At 43.4% G+C, this 19,272-nt stretch overlaps 1 protein-coding gene across 1 annotated transcript; it reads right to left on the minus strand.

Moving 5' to 3' along the window:
* Positions 1-1,723: 1,723 nt before the first annotated feature.
* On the minus strand, positions 1,724-16,636 carry POGLUT1 (protein O-glucosyltransferase 1; the record flags this gene model as incomplete). The annotated part of the gene is made up of 10 exons (XM_019557102.1): positions 1,724-2,599; positions 3,236-3,292; positions 4,096-4,263; positions 5,024-5,082; positions 7,804-7,903; positions 9,193-9,252; positions 10,922-11,043; positions 13,506-13,641; positions 15,538-15,681; positions 16,506-16,636. Coding segments are annotated over 10 exons (1,131 nt in total), but the record flags the coding sequence as incomplete, so codon positions are not given.
* Between the last annotated feature and the right edge of the window lie 2,636 nt (positions 16,637-19,272).

A 19,272-nucleotide genomic window follows, 5' to 3' on the forward strand; every position in this document is an offset into this window, starting at 1 on the left:
GTCTTGAGGCATACTGGGGCATATGTATAGTACAACAGCAGTACAAGTAATGAAAAGCTTGCAGAAGAGGGCAGCTCCATCAGTGCTACCCATGAGGGAGCAACCATCTCTAGAGATTAAAGGGTTCACTCCTAGGCTTCTTTGAACTTGCTAACAAAAGGGCCAAAGCATTATGACTGTTATAGTGATGTGAAAGAGGAAATTAATTGAAATGCATGAACTGTTTCACGCTGGCACTGAACACTTATCAATCATTACCAATCTGGACTAGTTATGAATCAGTGACTTAAATGTTAAAAGCTCCATATTTAAATCCCATTCCCCTGAGACTACAGTTCCTCTAAAAGCATCCAGATCTGGCTGTCCAGATCCTTGGATCCTTGATTACAGCAAAATCGTCCCTTTAATTGAGAAATAATCCAGCCAACAAACAGGAGTTTGTTTGTTTTTAATTCAAAAGTACTTAAAAACAAAAAATAAGTTTTAAAAAATATGGTTAATAATCGGTTTTATCATTCGAGCTGACTCCTCTTTAAAAACAATCATTCAAGCTTTTAACAACAACAAAAATCCACTACTGGACAGTTCTTCACTTATCAAGTTAATTTTAAAATCTGATTTAATTATTTTATGTGCTGGAATTATATCCATCCAGCCAGTGGCCCTGCAACTGGTGCTCCAGCTACCATGTCTGGTCCATAGTGCCTTGTTCTAGGGGCTAGCAGTCCTGTCCAGGCAGGTGCTCGAAATTTGTAGCCCCACAGTTTATCAGGATGAGATTGTGCGTTTTCTCCTCCTTTGACATACTTGCCAAAGGAGGAGAGAGTAAACTGTTGCCTTGGTCTCCTTTTTTCCCATCACTGTGCTTCAGACCAGTCTTAGCACTTTGCTTCACTCTGCTGTGAGCTCTTCAGAGGCTGTAAAGAGGAGAATCCCACTGACACTCAACCATTCACAGGCAAAACTAGTGTTCTGGGAGTCAGCCAAGCTGACAGCATTTGTAGAGAGATTACATGGATACAAAAGGAGAGAAACAGACACACATTTAAGATAAGCATCCAAAGGAATGTACAGAATAAAATCTCCATTCAGCTCTCCCAGGTCAGAAAGTGTGGCCTTACTGCAAGACCTTGGGTGTGTCCAGATAAGCGGGGACATTTGGTTCCCCAGAGATAACTATCAGCGGCACACCCTGTGTCACTGCTAGTTGTCCCTGGGAAACGCCTGTTCCATGCAACCCTTGGTGGGTGGCAGGTTACCCTGGGTGGGGTAGGGGAGGCTAGGGCCAGCAACTGCTGACCCCAGCTGCCTGGAACAGACTCCCCTCAGAGGTGGTGCAAGCACCACTTTGGACACTTTCAAGAAACACTTGCATGCCTGTTTTGACTGCCTGCCCCTTGGACAGGGGGCTAGACGATGATGTAGTGAGGTCCCTTCCAGCCCTATTGTCTATGAAATCTTACCTGGGATCCTGGGGGTACAGCTCCAGCTGGCCAGGCTCATTTTGGGCACTGTGTGCTACCTCCACATGCACCACCCTGGTTTGTTTTTTTTTCTGTGCGTTTTTTTGACCCCTGGATCTTCAGGGTTCAAAAAGCCACCCCCCATGCTGCAAGGTAGAGGCAGCGCAGGAAATGCCAAAATGTGCAGTGTGTGGCATCACGGATGGGTTTGTGGTGCCACATACTGTATGGCCACGCTTGTCTGGATGCAGCCCTTAAAAGCAAGTAAAGAGAGCTGTATGCAAAGTGAGAACACTGCCTTATACCTGCCCCCCTCACCTCAGGACTACAGTGCATGCTATAAACATTGACTCTCCATTACACACATGGGTTATGAGGTAGGAAGTTTGCACAAGTGTTCAACTGCCCATCTTGGCCTGAGCATCTGAGCTCTTACAAAATCATATAAACCTACAAAAAAGAAATTATATTCTAAATTCTCCATAAAACTAACCTAAACCCCCAATCTCTGCTGCTGACAAGAAATGCCTGTCTCCTGACCATCATCCCATTACTAAAATAATGGTGACAATTTGCCAAAAATAGAAGTAGTACAAGGGTGGTACAGGAGGACTAAATGATGTGCCCACGGTCACAGAGGTGTTATAACGCCAAGGATTCCATGGACTGCAATGGAATTTAGGTCAGGTCCATAGCAAGTCAGAGGGAGGTGGTAGCAGCACCCAGTTCCCTGCTCTGAGCACTAAACATATCATTTCATTATTTATCTATCTTATCTAGGAGTTTAGGTCTAGCTAATGGTGTTATAGATATTGTGTGATGAAATCGGATCATACAGGAATTATTTTAAGTTCCAAATCTTCTGTTTACTATAGTTTTAGTGTATGGGCTGTGTTGAAAGGAATCTAAGATAAGTAATCTTGGGATTTCCACAGTGATCACCAGCTACAGGCCTTGAATTGGAGAGAACCATAATAGCCTTTTAAAGCTCCGTTTTCAAATGCTTGGAGACAACATCGTAGTTCTTCTCCCTTTTAACTTTGTAAGTCAGGGTTTTAGAATATTCAGTCAGCAGATTCTTCCAGTAACAAGAGACATCCTCCATCCGCAAGTGGTCTGTGATAAACTGGCGCCCTCTGAAGACAAACAAAAATATCAGACCAGAGTCAATTCTTGGTTCCTACAAAAAAAAAATCCTTTGATTCAAGGTTTTTTTGCCAAATCAAATCCTTTTGATCTGGCTTTTGCTGATTGCTGTCTGGGGTTGTCATACATTTTTGAAGAGCAACATGCAGTATTTTTTATAAATGTTAAGCTGATTTTTTGTTAGCACTGAAGCCTCTAAAGACTGAAATGTCTTGTGAATAACGAACAGGAATAGTCTGGAGGAGATCAGTACAAGCTTTCCCAGCACTGGCTTACCCACAAGCCTTGACTTTTTCCTTAAGAGCACCAGATACTACAACCAGTGGTGGCATTTTTGCGATGTGGACATTTGTTCACTGAAGTTAGCACATTTTACAAAGTGGCCTAAAGTTAAGACCCCCTGGCTCTTGGGAGAGGGGATGAATGGCCTACAGCATCAGATCTGAACTAGAGGCCATAATGTGAAATGATGCTACTCTGTCATTAGTAGTGTAAACCATACAACTTTGCTGCTTATGATAAATACACTGTTCACTGTTATCACAAGGCTGTCCTCTACAGGTTGCACTTCTCACTGATGAAACAGGAAAGAGAATTCCCTGCATCAGGAAGGATATAAAACTTACCTCTCTGAAATTTCTTGTGCTATATCATCATTTTCCTTCACAAACTGTAACAGTTCCCTAAAATGAAGACAACAGGTAGCAGGTGACCACAGCATCAAGGTAGAATACTGCAACTCTGGGCCAGGCTACTGTGGTAGAGATGGATTTATGGACTCTCAAACATCATGTACTACTGGTGTTGCTAATATAACCAGGAATACATTTGTAGTTTGCAGCAACGGGCAGTTCTGAGGGAGAGAAAGTCAACTCCGAGATTGGAGAGCTGTGGGAATGTGTTACTGGCTAGGCCCACTGCTCTCCTTTGTACTCTGCATGTTAGAAATGCTGATGGCTTGCCTCGCTTTTTAGATTTTTGCTCTCTGCCTCCCCCACCTCCCAAGATATACTGAATGTCTTCGTAAAGTTCAATATAGGTCCCTGACCGGGATCTCAGAACAAAGGTTTACACTAAACAGTTACGGGCAGAATCCAAAATGCATTCAGTAATCTAGACAATATTAGACCTATTGTCTACGTGCATTGCGTGCCTCTAATCAGGGCAGTAACTTGTTTACCTTTTACAATTGTAAGGCTTTAATCCACTTGGTATCCAACTAAAATGTACCGAGGGTTTTGTTTTCTTCTTTTGCAAAGAAAACAACATATGCACATACACACCCCATCTGTCTAAGGAACTGCCAACTGCTTAGCCACTACTTGATACTCTACCTTTGCTGCTCTGAATATGAGACAAGGCATGGGTACTTTGCCTTGGTGGTTAAAATCACACTTCAAGGATTCAGCCCACTACAGCGAATCAGTTTGCATAATACCCTAGCCATTACTGGGTAATACCAGGCAGATCAGCTTTAGTCTCTCACCTGACATCAGAGAGGTCTGATTTAACAGGGATGTAGTGAACCCAAGGCTTCAGCTGTGGGTAGAAAAACTCCAGCCACTCCTCACCCACATGAAAGACAAGTGAGCCACACAGGAAGAGATGTTTGAGACGGAAGCTGGCTGCCACCCCACGAAAATTAAAAAGGTATCTGTAAAAAGATAAATCACATTTTTGTATTGGTTTCCCAGAGCCATCAAACCTATAACTAAAGACATTTTTAAGGTTTGTAAAATTCTTGTCTGCTCTGGTAACATGCTCTGTGCCTTTACTCCAAGTTAAAAACTTGTGGAGCCTGGGCTATAAATAACTACTCTGCATTTTCTGTCTCCCCTCCCCTGCCTTCAGTGTAACAGCCAGTGGGGTCTCACTTAGACATGGCTAAGCTGAAGGACACATCTCACCCCAAACGCCCAAGAGTGGGAGCCAGATCAGGACTGGTAGGTTTTCCACTGTCCGGCAGGGAAAAAGGTCAACAGAACATTGGCAAGCATGATGATTATATTAATGCAACAGAAACATGTTGGCTATGACAAATTGAATGGAAGATCACAAAAAAGGATCTGGTGTCACCAACAACTGTTGATAGGTTCTAGTGGAGCATTTTCAATCAATACACACATTTATTTGTGATTTGGGATCTAAGAAAGACTTCTGTGCTTATTTCTTACAAAAAACTTCAATTCTCATTCACACTCCAGCCATGCCAGGATCCTGAATCTGACATTTAAAGGGGCCAAACACAGCTCCCAAACCTTCAAGTGACTCCACAGAATTAATGCATGGGTCTGCCTGTCTGAATGGAATCAGCTGCAAGACCAGGGCCTTAAAAATAAAACATTATACTAGAACAAATAAGATTAGCAACACAAATAGTAGCCCTTAAACGGATGTAGTGATCAAAACCTCACTTGTATTTGCAGTGATCAACCAGTGGAATTTCCTTAGCTGGGGGTTTCCCAAGAGTGTCCTTAAAGAAACAAGATGTTTAAAAGAAGCAGTTCAGCAATATTTCATATTCAAATGTTATATTGATTTTTTTTTTAAATGTTTTAGTAAATGATAAATCAAGATAAAGTCTAAATTACTTCCATCCTTACTCATACTTCCAGTTTAGCTTCTAGATGTGATAGTGTTTTTTCAAGCCTCTCTAAACTCTAGCTGAGAGATTGTCAAAACATTATAAACTTTCTAAGAAAACCTTGTACCAGGTCCTCACCTTGGCTGAACTGAGTTCTTATGTAGCTGTAACCACAGACATTGCTGTGTCCTGAATATTCCTGTCATTATGGGATGACCTCATTTGCAAGGCCTCTCACATGCACCCTCTAGACTTGGAACAATGATTGGTCATCAGATCTTAGTGAGTGGCTATTGCACTAGAAATGCTTACAACAGGGGACTACCAGAGGCCTACAAAAACCAGGCTGGCAGGCTGTACCTGTTGGCAGCTTGAGTTTAAAGCAGGTAGAAGGGACCAACAGTATAAATAAAGAGATGACAAGAAAGATATAAACAGGTCTTGTGGAAATAGAGGCACACAGAAACATGGTCAGGAAGGAACCTAGCTGAAGGTGTAGGGAAAGGTTGCATATCTTTGTGATGGGCAAGGATGATGGTCACATGGACACAGAAAAACGCAGTGCAGATATTGTGATGGGAATGTGTACGGTGATGTAATAGCAATGATGTGTTTTGGACTGCCAAGAGAGCCACAGTGATTACGGGACAGTTTTGGTAAAAGTAAACACACATATATGCACACATGCACACCTCTCATGTTACTTTTACTAAAACTGTCCTTTTTGTCCTATATATATTTGCAAAAAAAAAGTCAGATTTTGTAAAGGCCGCAGAACCAACTGGGGCTAGACAAGTAAAATCATGAGCCGCCTGCCTTCCTAAACAGAGCTAGATACCCATATCCTGGGTCTGCCAAGGGGAATGGGAGCTAGATAGAGAGATGTTGCATTGAATTTAAGAGGCATTTGTTTTCCAACAGACTCTAAAGTCTTGTAGTATTTTTTCATATCAAAAGCAATGTTTAGAACCTTTTACAAAGCCTATTTGCCAGGTTTTGTCTGAAGAGTTATTCCGTCTTCAGTGAAATTCTGGGAAAGGTGTGTCTAACCTACACTGGGAGTCAGAAGTGGACCCTTAGAACAGGTAACAGGGTTGCTAGAAGGGGTCAATAGGCAGGTCTCTATTTTGAGGTCTCTATTTGAGACTTCAACACTGAAAGGCAGTCCTTAGTTTCTGACCAGACTTCAGAAGCATGAAACACCTACTGATCCAGGACTTAGATCACCTTATGGCCAACGAGATGAGAGTCTATCATGAAAGTCTCTCGTCTAATATCTATAAAGAGAGGTGAACTCTAGTCAATTTAAAATTCCTGGATGCAAAAGTTAACCATGTTGGGCAGCAAGGTGACAGATCCTAGAGACTGAAAGTCTCAGTATAACCCAGGAATAATTGCAACAATCAGCAGTAATGCAAGACTAATCATTGGTAGAAGAAAGATTGTAATTTTTTGCCCCAATACACCTTAGTCATCATGGTCATCTTGCAAAATTATCCAGCTAGAGGGCAAACTTACATCTACTATCACAGGGATCAAAACTATCTTTGGTTTTGTCAACTGATCCAAAATCTCAGTCAGCTACAAAGCTTAGACTTGAGTGAGGTCTCAGCCTTCCAACCCCTACTGATCTCACTTTGCTACTACAGTCTGAATTGGAATGGTTTTCTCTGACAGCTGACAAGAAGTTTCCTCACTGATAACCTAGTACCCCCATCCAATCTCCTAGAACAATGGGGTCAAAATGTCCTCAGTAGATCAAGAACTTTTCTGTCTGAACCCTGAAGGCTGTTAGTGGAGTCCCACAAGGCTCCCTTCCTCTAGTTCCACCGTTGTTCAGCACCTCTGCAAAAGCAGCTGAGCCAACCTGGCCTGAAGTGCCAGCCATTTGCAGACAATAGGATCCCCTACTCCACATCAAATATGAGCAGTACAGTGTTCAAGCTTTCTCAATGCTTCACTGAAAGCATCTAGACAAAACAGCTGAGGCAGCTGGATCCAAATAAGAGAGCTGGCAGAAGATGGAAACACTTTAAAAAGCCGGTCTCCACTATAGCCTCCCCACTATCTGGGGCATCTGTCCTGGGTTCCTGAGGTCAAAGCAGGCTTTTCAACTCAATCTGGCTTTGTAGGCCAGATCAGACTACAATGCTTCTCACAGGCTGGATGACCAACACCCACTGACCAATTTTAGTCACCGATGGGCACTAAAGACCCTAAATTCTGAAGTAGGAAAGGAGTTAGGTGCAATGAGCAGTGGGTCTTCACCCCTGCATCCCAGAGCCGCACTAACACAGCAGTTCCAGCAACTTTCCCAACAAGCCCTGCAGGCTACCAATAGGATACCCCTGGGTCAGATCATAGTTTGGGGTCCCTTCGGATGCTTCAGTGATACTGGCCATTAGGAAAAAAGTAAACATGCAACAGGTTATTACTTATTCCTACTATTAAATCCCTCTGAGTACAGAGGGGACCAATCAATCCCACCATCAGACAGCAACGGAAACCCCCAGTCTCACACAAATCAGCCTGTACATAAACTACTTGATATTGCCCTTTCTTATCTGTTGCTTTCTAGGCTGCTTATCCAGTTGGCTTATTCAAGGTTACTTTTTCAGATTTCCAGGCCTGGTTTTTTGTGTATTCTGCATCAACGAGTTCAGGGTTTTCTCGAGACAAAAGAATAAGGGGATCTCTCTCAGGACTTGTTCTGCAACAGAAAAACCATTGGAATCAGTCAGTGCTGCTCTTCATCTTCGTACAGTTATGGAAGAAGTGGAATAATTCTGAGCGATATACCTTTACCCCTTTTAAGTCCTATACTATTTAAACGTTATTCAGAACAAATCAGCAAGAGCTGTCTTTTCAAAGCCTGATTCAAAGCCTCAATTTACCCATAAAACAATGAAAGTTGAGAGAAACTTAACATCTTTTCACATATTTTTTGTTAAAAGCTATTTTAATATACTACAAAGCTGTGACCTGTCCCAAATCTTTCATTCTTCATCCCCTGAATATACTAGTGATAGTCATAAATTATCAGGACTGTATTTCTCACCGCATAATCTATAAACACGAGTAACAGAAGAAAGAGGGAAAAATTAGTACTGCTGTCATGTGAACATTGTGAGGGATAGAAAAAGCCATCTACCTTTTTCCTCACTCCCCACCATTCGAGTATCACTGCTGTAAGAATACCCATTGAGTCACTCAAGAGCACTTTGATAGAGAACAGATCATACAAATGGGCAAAAAAAAGCTACAGGGATAAAAGAAACCTTCTGATGCATACCCTATGGTTCCCATTGCAAAGGAAGGTAAATGCTGCTGAAAGAAACCTCTTTTTAATCAATTAAATGGTCTGCATGAGAACTAAAATAGCTGAATACCTGTGCATAACCACAAGGGGTGATGGATTTCTTATATTTATTTTACTATACTATATGACTTACAAAAAGCATTTGTTACCTAGATTCGTGATGGAATACAAAGTGGGTGACATTTTTTTATTTATAAAAACCAGTATTTTGAGTTAATTTTTTTGTTTAGTATTTGGAGTGGCCAATTCATGAGCACCAGCAACAAATGCTGTAAATGCTTCCTCAGGAAGCAACCCCTCAAGCCAAAGAGGTTTCCCTTTCTTATCAATTCAGTAAGAATCCCAGAAACTACTAATCATGCCAAACTGTGTCAGGTTTTTCCCCCAGGATGTGGACCAAGATAGCTGTGGCCCAAGAAAAATCGAGCAATATTTGCCATGCTGCACTACTTCACTTCACTACAGGATTTGCCATATCTTCCACAAGTAATATGAAATGTCAGGACACTGTATATGTTGTTTGAACATTTACAACCTCTGCATCTATTTGAAACAAGCAATATTTAAAAGGTCTCCAGAAATAAAAGGCTAATGCCTCAGCCTGACTTTGGTTTTGATTTAGCTGGTATTGTTTGCAACCCATGTGGCCAGCATATCCCTGAACTGGAAAATGGACTCACCTGGATCCTCGGAAATATCCTGTGGAGAGCTTTTCCTTCCAGGGCCATTTTTCTGCAGATCTGGAAATATTTTTTAGACATAATCATGAAAGTGCAGTTATAGTCTTCTATAGGCTAGTCTTCTTTATTACTATTCAGGTTTGCTGGGCCACTTTCTTCTTCATGGTACGAAAGTATCTCATTTAAGGCCAACAAAATGGGCTTTCCCACAGATCATTGTTCTCTAGCCAAAATATTACAGGCTACTTTGTAAGGATACTGTCAAGATAACAAGGTATACATGCATGTAAAGTAAACTTTTGCCTGTTATTAATAAAACAGTAAATGAAAGTGTACAGCAATTTAAAAACTCTATTCCACTTTTCACTAATTTTCCTGCTGCTTTATTTTCCCCCCTTTCACTAAGCAATTAATGGAACTAGTCTACGCGGTTTCTAGACCTTTGTGTTTCCTACTGTCTACTTTTCAGCAAAACATTGGTCGTAAGGTGATAACACTACAGCTAATGTTTATATAGGCAACTTTCATTTTAATTTAAAAAGAGTCAACCATTATGAAAATAATTTTTATAATCCCATATGGCACACGTGTGTACCCGTGTGTCTCCATGTACATGAACGTACTCATCAAAAGATGCGAGTGACACAACTCTTACCCCACAACCTTAAATTTTGCAATCCTTGCCATCTCTCTTTTGCAATCCCTTGCCTATTTTCTCACAAGAGCTGTCTTGTCTAAAATGTAGGTGTTAATCCTACAATCTGATCTATGCAGGTGGATCTCTGCATCCACATGTAACCCCAATGATGCAAACACAGTCCCCGGACAAGTGAACATCTGCTCAATTGGAACCAATTGGCAATTTTTGGAGACAGAAAAATTGTTTTAAAACTATTTTCACCAGCACACACAGAGCACAACTTTAGGCATTCCAGAAATGGTATTTTTGTATCCCCTCATAATTAAGAAAACAAAAAACCCTACTTTTGAGCTTCAACTAATGTCTGAAACTTTGAGAGTCCAAATACTAACGGGTCTGTACTTTGAAATGTCACTTCCTATAGTATTTATTGACTTGCTCACCTGCCTGTACTTTTAAGAAAGACCAGCCCTTGTTAGGTTGACAAAGGAAAGACTCCCTGGTTTTCTGGTCCTGCTACTTAGCCTTAGTCCCATAATGACTCTCCAGCCAGAGGGCAGCTCCTGTTTCTTCTTTGGTGTAGCAGGAGGCAGGTATAAGGGTTCCTCTCTCTTCCCCAGCTGCTTTTACTGGCACCCAGATTCACCACTACAGTAAGAGCCTGGGTTACTGCAGAAGTGGCTTGAAACAAAGTCTGCACCACATGCCGTGCTAGACCTCTGCAGATAACAGTTCAAGAACTGCTGCTTTAATGACCTAACCTGCCTAAATGAAGTTGATGGGATCTCTTACATTAACCAACTGTGAAGGCCTGGGCTCTCACCCCATAGTAAATATATTTGGTCTTTAACATTCCTTGCTGAGAGGCTGGAAACACATGGAGGACTCATCCAATACTACAACCTTGTTTAGCTCATGGAATGGGAGCCAGCAAATCAGAGCATAAAATAATGTGGATGCATGAAAGCAGACCCTACCAAGGCTTTGACAGTAATATGCTCGGTTGCACTAACACTAGAGGTGCCACTGCCCAGTTATGTTCAAGGGCTTATTTTCCCATTTAAAAAAAAAAAGACTCCTGAGACCTACCTTCGGAGATCCTCTCTCATTTGGTCCCAGCGCCCCAGGCCTGTTGGGTAAATTGGCCACACAGCTGGCCCTCCTTCCCAAAACGTCCAGGCAGGGTACATGATATCACAGTACTCAGAGGTCTTAAAAGCAAGGAAATTAATGTTAGCTGAGTTACACAGGGATCTCTCAATTGTAATAAATCTGTTGTATGTAACAGAGGGCTGGTTTTCTGGAATCTTGTAAGCTTTCTCCAAACGTTCCTGCTAGCTACAAAGATGCTAGTAGGTGCACAAATTCCCATTCACTGGAAATGTCAGTCTTCTTATTAAAAAGTTAATGATTAGCTGGGATTTGTATTACGGATGCACCGATAAAGATTTTGGGAGCCAATACCAATAGTAATTTTTAAGACAGCATATTGGCCAATATTGATCCTATTTCCAATACAGCTGTGTGCAGCTGGTAAGTCTGCTGTGGTAGGAGGGGAGGGGCGTGGGAGGTGCAGATCAACACCCCCTGCAGTGAGGGGAGGGAGTGGGGCAGGGGCTAGGGTAGATGGCAGGGCAGGCAGGGCATGGGACAGAGCTGTGGGGGGAGGTGGGGAATGTATGCCCCCAGGTCTGTGCGTGTCGGGGGGGTGGGGCAGGCTGTAGCTGCAGGCTGCACTGGGCTCCTCTTAGGGGGCATTGGGCTCAGGGCGGGTGGTGGCACTGCTGGGAGCGTGGCTACAGAGGAGGCTGCAGCCACCCCAAATTTCACCGTAGCCCCCCCATACACTCCTCTCCCACTGACACTGCCACTTGCCCAGCGCAGCTCTAGCTCTTCCCAGCATGTGGGTGGAAGCGGGGCACTGAGCCAGGGTTGTGCTCCAGGCAGGTGGCAGCAGCACTGGGAGGGGGATTATGGGGTGGCTACAGCGAAATTTGAGGTGGCTACAGCCTCCCCCTGTAGCCCCAATTCCAGGCTGCCACTGCTCACCCCGAGCCCAGCCCCCACAGCAAAGAGCCCAGAGCAGCTCCAGCTCACCCATTCTGCCCCATGCAGACCAGAAGCACATCCTCCCCTGTGCCACCCAAGTGAGCCACGGCTCCATCCCATGCCCTGCCCCAGCTGGGCAGTGTCTGCCCCAGCCCCTGCCCCACTCCCTCTCTCACCATAGGGGCGCTGATCTACCTACTCCCCACCATGCCCCTTCCCTTCCCTTCCCCCTCCCCTTCCCACAACAGACTTACCAGCTGCACAGTGCTCTCCAAGCTGCCAGGCTGTGTTCCTCGCTGCCTGCGTGCTGTGCTGAAACTGCACACACGCATGGGCATTTATCAGCCAAATTACTGACCGCATTGGGCCGATTTCCAATACAACCAATTTTCTTTATATTGGTGCACTTCTAATTTGTGTAAAACCAAACAGTTACAAACTGGTACTTCGCAGGCATACCCCAAGCCAGCATATGAGTTTCTTGGTCCTTAGATGTTGACCAGCCCATTTCTTCCCTTGAGACTTGTCTAGTTTTTCTTGATTTCCAACATTCTGCAAGGCTTCTTGGGGGGAAGGGGGCTACATTTCACTGAAATGCTGTACCAGATTTGGGACATGAATGAAAGTTCTGTTATCAAGGGAACAGAACCAAGCTCTGGTTTGGTTTCTCAGCATACTGCCCTCAAGTTATTGCCCATGACAATTGCAACATAGGGGTGCAGTTCTTTTAGTAGAGAAGATGGGCATTTATACACATACATTTGCCTGCCCTGATGTGCCAAAGATCCAGCATGTCAGAGCAGACTCAATTCACTGATTTTGCTCCACACGTGAGCTCATGTGGCTGGTGCTGTTTTGCATGCAGTTATATAAATGGTGAAATGTGCATCAGTGCTGAGAAAATGGCAGCGGCATACTTCTGAACTAAAACATCTTTGGTGTGTTTTAGTTCAAAAGCATGCCACCAACATTTTCTCAAGAGCTCACATGCATTTCGCCATTTATACAAATGTATGCACCGCAGCGCCAGGTGCTTTTAAAAGTGCCCAGCACTGTGGCGCAAATGTGTACAAATGCCCTATCTACCCAAAGAATGAGGAGTTTGGTTTTTTGGGTGTACATGCAAAAGGGTGAGAGATAATGCACAACCTGCTATGCCATGTTAGATTCTTGAATCCCTTTTAAAATATCTCTGAAGTAAAACTGTAACTTCAGCAGAGAAGTTAACCTTGTAATGAACCTCAGTTCATATAATTCCAGTGTGATATACATCACTCCACTCAGGTGCATGTGACACATGAGTCTGGAACAGGAGCTGATATTCCTTTGAACAAGCCTCTAGTTCCTTCTGCTGGGGATTAGATAAAAAGAATCTCTAAATATGAGAAACAGAAAACCTCAGGTTTTTTACTTTAAAGAAGAGGGTAATTTCAACATAGTCTTTAAATGCTGGATAAAGAAAGCTGATTCTTGGAGAACCAACTTCAAGAAGCCTTGTTTTTCAATTGGGAAGGGATTTGTTATAGCTGCTTACTTTGGTTGCAATGAGGCAGTAGGATGAACTACATTCTTTTTTTCTAGATTAATCTTTCCTAGCATCACAAAGGCATGTGCAGGCTCTCACCTTACTGAAGGAGAAGACTGGGATGATGGGTTTCATCCACGTGGGGACCTGGGGGTAATCACGCACATTTATCACCATCTCCGTGTTGGGGAGGTGATCAATGATCTCCAGAATGAAGTGCTCAACCCCACTACACCTACAAAGAACAGACATACAGTGAAAAGTCAGGAATAAAAAGTGGTGATGATGAGTTATATGTCTGTGCCTTCCTCAATACTTATTCTCCCTGAAGGAAGTGGCAAAAAAGGTAGGGTAGGAAACCGAAGGACACAACTTTATCAATGTAAGTGATGACAAGGTTTGAGGCTAGTTAGAAATAAAGGCAGAGAGATGACAATTAATGCTTCATCTCAATACACTGCTGAGATTTCTCAGTTTAAGGTCTTTAGATACAGAAAAAAAAACTTTCCCTTGCAACAGAATACAGGGAGGCAATAGGACAGCTGTTACAGAGTACTAATGCTATCCAACAATTTAGGACAGGAATTCAAGAATGCTACATCCAACTGAAACTGGTAGGAAATTCGAGGGGCAGAATGTATTATGTGTCAACTTCCCTACTTTTGGTGGAGTGGATAAGAATTTAATTTCTTCATGAGAACACACAAATTCCTAACACATTTAGGACTTGTCATGTTCCTTTTTCAGGATATGTAACGATATAGTCCTTTAATTTTTTAAATATTGAAACCTGTCATAGAAGAATACTTCAACCAGCGAGTGACTGGGTAAACCACCAATACATTGAGCCAGACAGAATAAGCACATGATAAACCCAGTAAAGCTGTTTCCCTAAGTGCAAAGAACCCACCAACAGGCTTTGCACCATAGGGCGAGATGCATCTGTTTAGCTCTTTCCAAGTGCAGGAGTAGGGAAAGATTATACATCTTTGATTTCTAGAAAGGGAACCAACCTGAGGCTGGAGCAGGGGACAGCAACTGCATACACAGGAATTCACTCATTTTAATCACTTGACTGGTTTTTTTTAAAGCCTTTTATGCAAATCAAGTTGGGATTGTAAAAACAATTTTAAATTAGTTCCATCACAATTTTTATACAAATACCTATCATGAACTAAACTATAAAGACTGGCCTTTTTACGCACAATTTCTATTCAAGTATCTTATCTGAATTTTGCAAAGAGCTGAAGGCAAAAAACAAACTGTTGAAAATTAAGTCTGATCCTGCAAACACTTTATTATTCGGGTACAAGACATCGGGGCTAAAAATGTAATTTTGGCAAAACCTGTCTGATACTGTCATAAAATCTTGATCATTTCAAAATAAAAATGCTGCAGGGGTGGCAATAAAAAAATTTTTTGTCTTCCAGTACATTAACAAACCAAAACCAAACTTCACCTGATTAAAGACTATTAAAGAGGAGAAAAGTACAGAATTACCCACTTGCCAACAAGAGATTATTTAAATCATGTTCTTTTAAAATTTAAACCAAAAAACATATGAATTTTGTTTTTTTTCTTTAAAGCATAACTTTTATCTTCCTTGCCTTTCAGTAGATCCTACTGGCTAATCAAGAAGCAGTACTAATATGTTCCAAAGAGTTCCAAAGAGACTGCATCCAAATGTCTCCAGCTGAAGCAATGTGTCACTATGTTAGAAGGTTCAGATACATGGGAACTGGATGAAATACTGGTCAACAGAGTAACAGATTCTATATACAAGAAATTACCCTCAATTACCCTTCCACACCATAACACAAAGTACAGTCAGTAGTCCTCCAACTCCTAACCCAACTTTGGTCCAGACAAGAATGCAAATTTTCCCCTGCAACCAATCTTGAACACCAACCAGTTTGGGGCTGTAACCCCTTCTAGCCCCTTGCATGATCAAGTGCAGTTTTAACTTTTTGTCAGACTAACTGCAGAAGTCAATCCATTTCACACTTTCATCAGGCTCTCTCTCTAATGTGGGCTTCAGATCATCCTGCTTGGATGCTCTAACCAGTAGAACACAAATTCAGCTGGTATTTTTGTCTTTTTTGGGCAGATGGATTTTATGAATTACTCTCACCTTGCAGGGAACATGCAATCATGCTCCCGGTATAATTTGTTATCAATGATCTGGTAGTGTGTCCCAAGCTTTCGGCTAACCACACTTGACAGCAACTCCTTGGAGATGCCCTCTCGAAAGGGAGCCAGGTCCCGTTTCCAAACACTAAGGAGAAGTAGACACCAGCCATCGTTAATAAACACATTAAATTCCCATTCCTGCTGCATGCAAGAGAGGCCTCCAGCTAATATATGGTAAGTTCAACACTGCTTCCAATCATCTGACAAATGTAGTGTTGGGGGTCTTCAGTTTAGCTCAGCTTGGGGAACGCACAAATGTTCTATGCACTGCTTGCACATATAGCAAACCCAGCTACAAGCATTTTGATGCCAGAAAACTAGGCTTCACCAACCACTAGCTAACTGGGGCAGTATTTGGTATTCGGCAGTTGGCAGACATAGTATATAAACAGCATCTACTAAACTTTTTAAAAGATGGCTTACGGTCCAGAAATTAGGATGTACAAAGCTCTCCTTGCTGTTAAGATCATACCTTTGAGAATCACATCCCAAATGTATTAAAATTTTGTCTCTTCCTTCCACTCCCTCTTTTCTTGTCATCCTTTGAATGGGCAGTGCTGTTTAGAAGTATCAGACAGTCCTAAACATTTAAGTCTATCCCCAAAAACAGCTTCAGCACATCAGTTGCAATGCAAGTTTCCCCATATGGCAACACTTCTCTAAAGGCAACATCAAGAGGGATTTCAGACCCTCATGACACTTCAGCATGAGGAAGGTAACCAACTAATTTAACATTACACTATGAATAGCATTTCCCTTTTTTCACATTAGTTCTCCCTTCTGAGCTGTATGTATAACAGGTCAGATTACAAATGTTGCTCTGCCAAATCCCACCCTCAAATGCATGTCCAGTGTTTTCCCTCTAATCCCAAAAGGCTCCTCAAGCAAAAAAGGGAAGTGGGTCCTCACCTTTGGTGGCAACTGCAATTCTCTTGTATGCAGGGCTGGTACCTTTCTACAGCACTGTTCATCTGGTCAATAATTTTTCCCCATTTTGCATCTGGAAAAACGAGAGAAGACAGAGACTGAGGAATCTGCCTGTTATATTAACACAGCAGCTAACAGGGTGAGGGAAACAGGACTTGTGGTTCCTAAAAGCCACCCAGTGTTGTGGCAGCAAGCTAGGTGCCAATTTCTGCAGCACAGTTCTATAATACTATCACTTACATGCCTGACACATTACATGGCCGGACCAGCTCCAAAGGGGAGAAAACTTTTCTACTGAGGCTATCAGCAATGGAGCACCAGCCATGACAGCAGTTACCTTAATGTGGACTGCACAGTCCACACTGAGAAAACAGACTCAATCCACATAAACCACTAAACAGGTATTGCATACCAGTGGCTTTCATACACTAAAAATAGGTGGATTTGAACCTATGGCTTAAAGGCAACCATTTTACTCACACTAACTTTCTCCAATTTCCTTTTTTTTTGTGTGTGTGTTCCAGGTCAAATTAGACAGATCAGGTCCAAATCTCGAATCATTCAAGAACCATAGTGCCCCTGCTACTGGCAAGTATCTTCCACCCCTGCCTGGGGCTTCCAATACTTCCAAATCCTTTGGTGGGCATCCTATGTGCAGGCCCAAGCCCACAGGCTTGGGGTTTGTGTGCCCCTGAGTTTCACTTGCTCTCAGCATATGGGCACAGGAGCAAGCTAGGGAAGAGTCTTCTATTTCCATAAAGTCAATGTGTAGCCGAGTTCCTCCCACTGGAAGCAGGCCAGTGGGAAGCCAACCATGAGGCTCTCGTAGGGAGTCTGTCTGCAAGCAGACAGGAATGCACCCTCCACCTCACAGTGCCACTTTAATTGCATTTTTGGCTCGGGTATCAGACTTGTGTGCTAAGATCACTACACTTGATCTTAGTCCACAGGAGGATTATTTCACTCTTTCAAGAGGGACAAAGAGAAAGAAAAACAAGATCTGCCCCTTCCCTTCCCAGCTACTAGAGACCAACTCCTAACTCTCATCAGGGTAGCTTCCCTTATTCAACTAGACATCTAGATAAAGAGACATGGCTATGTGGTGCTACATGTTGCTAGTAATGCTTTTAAGCAATGAATAAACAAGCACAAAGCCAACTCAAAAAACAATTCTGATCCAGAAGGTCAAGTTTCCAATAGCAATCTAGCTGTTTAAAGAAAGTTGGGTTGTGCAATCACCTACCTCTAGTTATCCACCACCCAGGTGGTGGATTCACAAGTAACTGGGCCAGCTGACCAGCCATCACATGATCATAGCCTGGGCTGAGGCTTCTGATAAGAGGAAGCCTACCACCTCACAGACAGATTAGAAGCTAGAATAAAAATAGGGGAGGGCTTAATTTTTTTCTTTCAAGCAGCTGTACCCTGCCACACTATAAAAGGAAGAAGAGATTTATAGTGCATCATACAGAAAAGATTCCTATAAGCCAGAGAAAACCTATCTAATCCTTCCCTACACCAAGAGCAAGAAGCTAATGAGGGATCCCAAGAAGCATGCAGAACTGGTAAGCCTGGGAGATGAGGAGGGGAAGGGGCACAGCTTAGAGGTAAACTGCTGCTTGATCAAAGTGCTTGCCAGGCTGCAGAGTAACTTGGTCCTGCTTCAAGCTGTTTCTGAAAAAGGTAGAGAAACTGCAGTGGCTGGAAAGGGAAGAAAATAAGCTCTCCTGTTTCCAGCCACTTGGGGCACCTATATGAGTGCCAAGGCACTTGGAGCAGACTCAATTAATTGGATTGGGTCAGGTGGTACAACCACCAAACCTGGAAATCTTCAAAAGGAGACTAGACAGTCACCCTGCTGGGGTCACTTGACCCTAGTTGTGTTTCCTGCTTGGTGCAGGGGGCTGGACCTGATCTTCTGAAGTCTCTTCTGGCCCCTTATAATCTATGTGTTGAAGCAGACTTGATTAATTGCTGTGCTCCAGCAGTCTCCTGCATCTCATGCATCAGCATCCCTGCACTTAAAAATGGTGGAGAGGGCACCTGAACTAAAGCCTGTTGAACAAGCTTTAGTTCAAGTGCCCCCACTACTATTTTTAAGCATGGGGATGCTGAGACACGAGATATGGCAGCGCTTTAAAATACCACCCCCAAAGCATGTGTAACATGCCCTAGTTTCCTCCCTGACACCTGTCTAGGGAGGCCATCATAGAGGACAGTCTGGTTGTCCTCTGTCCTCTATTGACACAAAGCTGGATGCTCTGACCTCTCCATTTTTCTCTTGAAGAGGAAAATAGAGGGCATAAGGGCATTGGGTTTTGCATCAATAGAGGACAGAGTAGCAGAAAACCAGAACGTCCTCTCCGGACACCATACACCTGTCAAAGGTGAAGCCTGACAAGTCGGTGTCGGGAGCCTCCTGGGAAGCATCGGGCCCAGCACCCGTGCGGCCAGCGACTGCCCAAGCCACGATAAAGCGCTTCCCACATGGCACAAGGGTGCACGTCTCCGGCGCGAGAAGCGGAGCAACCGCAGTGGCAGCAGCAGCGGCGGCAAGGGAGAGGGCAAGCCCTCCCCTTCCCAGCCACTCCTGGGCCCCGACACCCGCCAAGCGCTGCACGTGGCCCGAAACCTGACGGCGATCCCGGGACACGCCGGGCCCCGACGCCGGCAGCACTTTGCCCAAAGCCTGGGCACGCGGGGTCCCCTGCAGCCCGGGCCCAGCACACACACAGCGATGCCTCGCCCA

This window comes from Crocodylus porosus, unplaced genomic scaffold (genome assembly GCF_001723895.1).
Source record: "Crocodylus porosus isolate Cpor-Errol unplaced genomic scaffold, CroPor_comp1, whole genome shotgun sequence".
Taxonomy (NCBI): Eukaryota; Metazoa; Chordata; order Crocodylia; family Crocodylidae; genus Crocodylus; species Crocodylus porosus.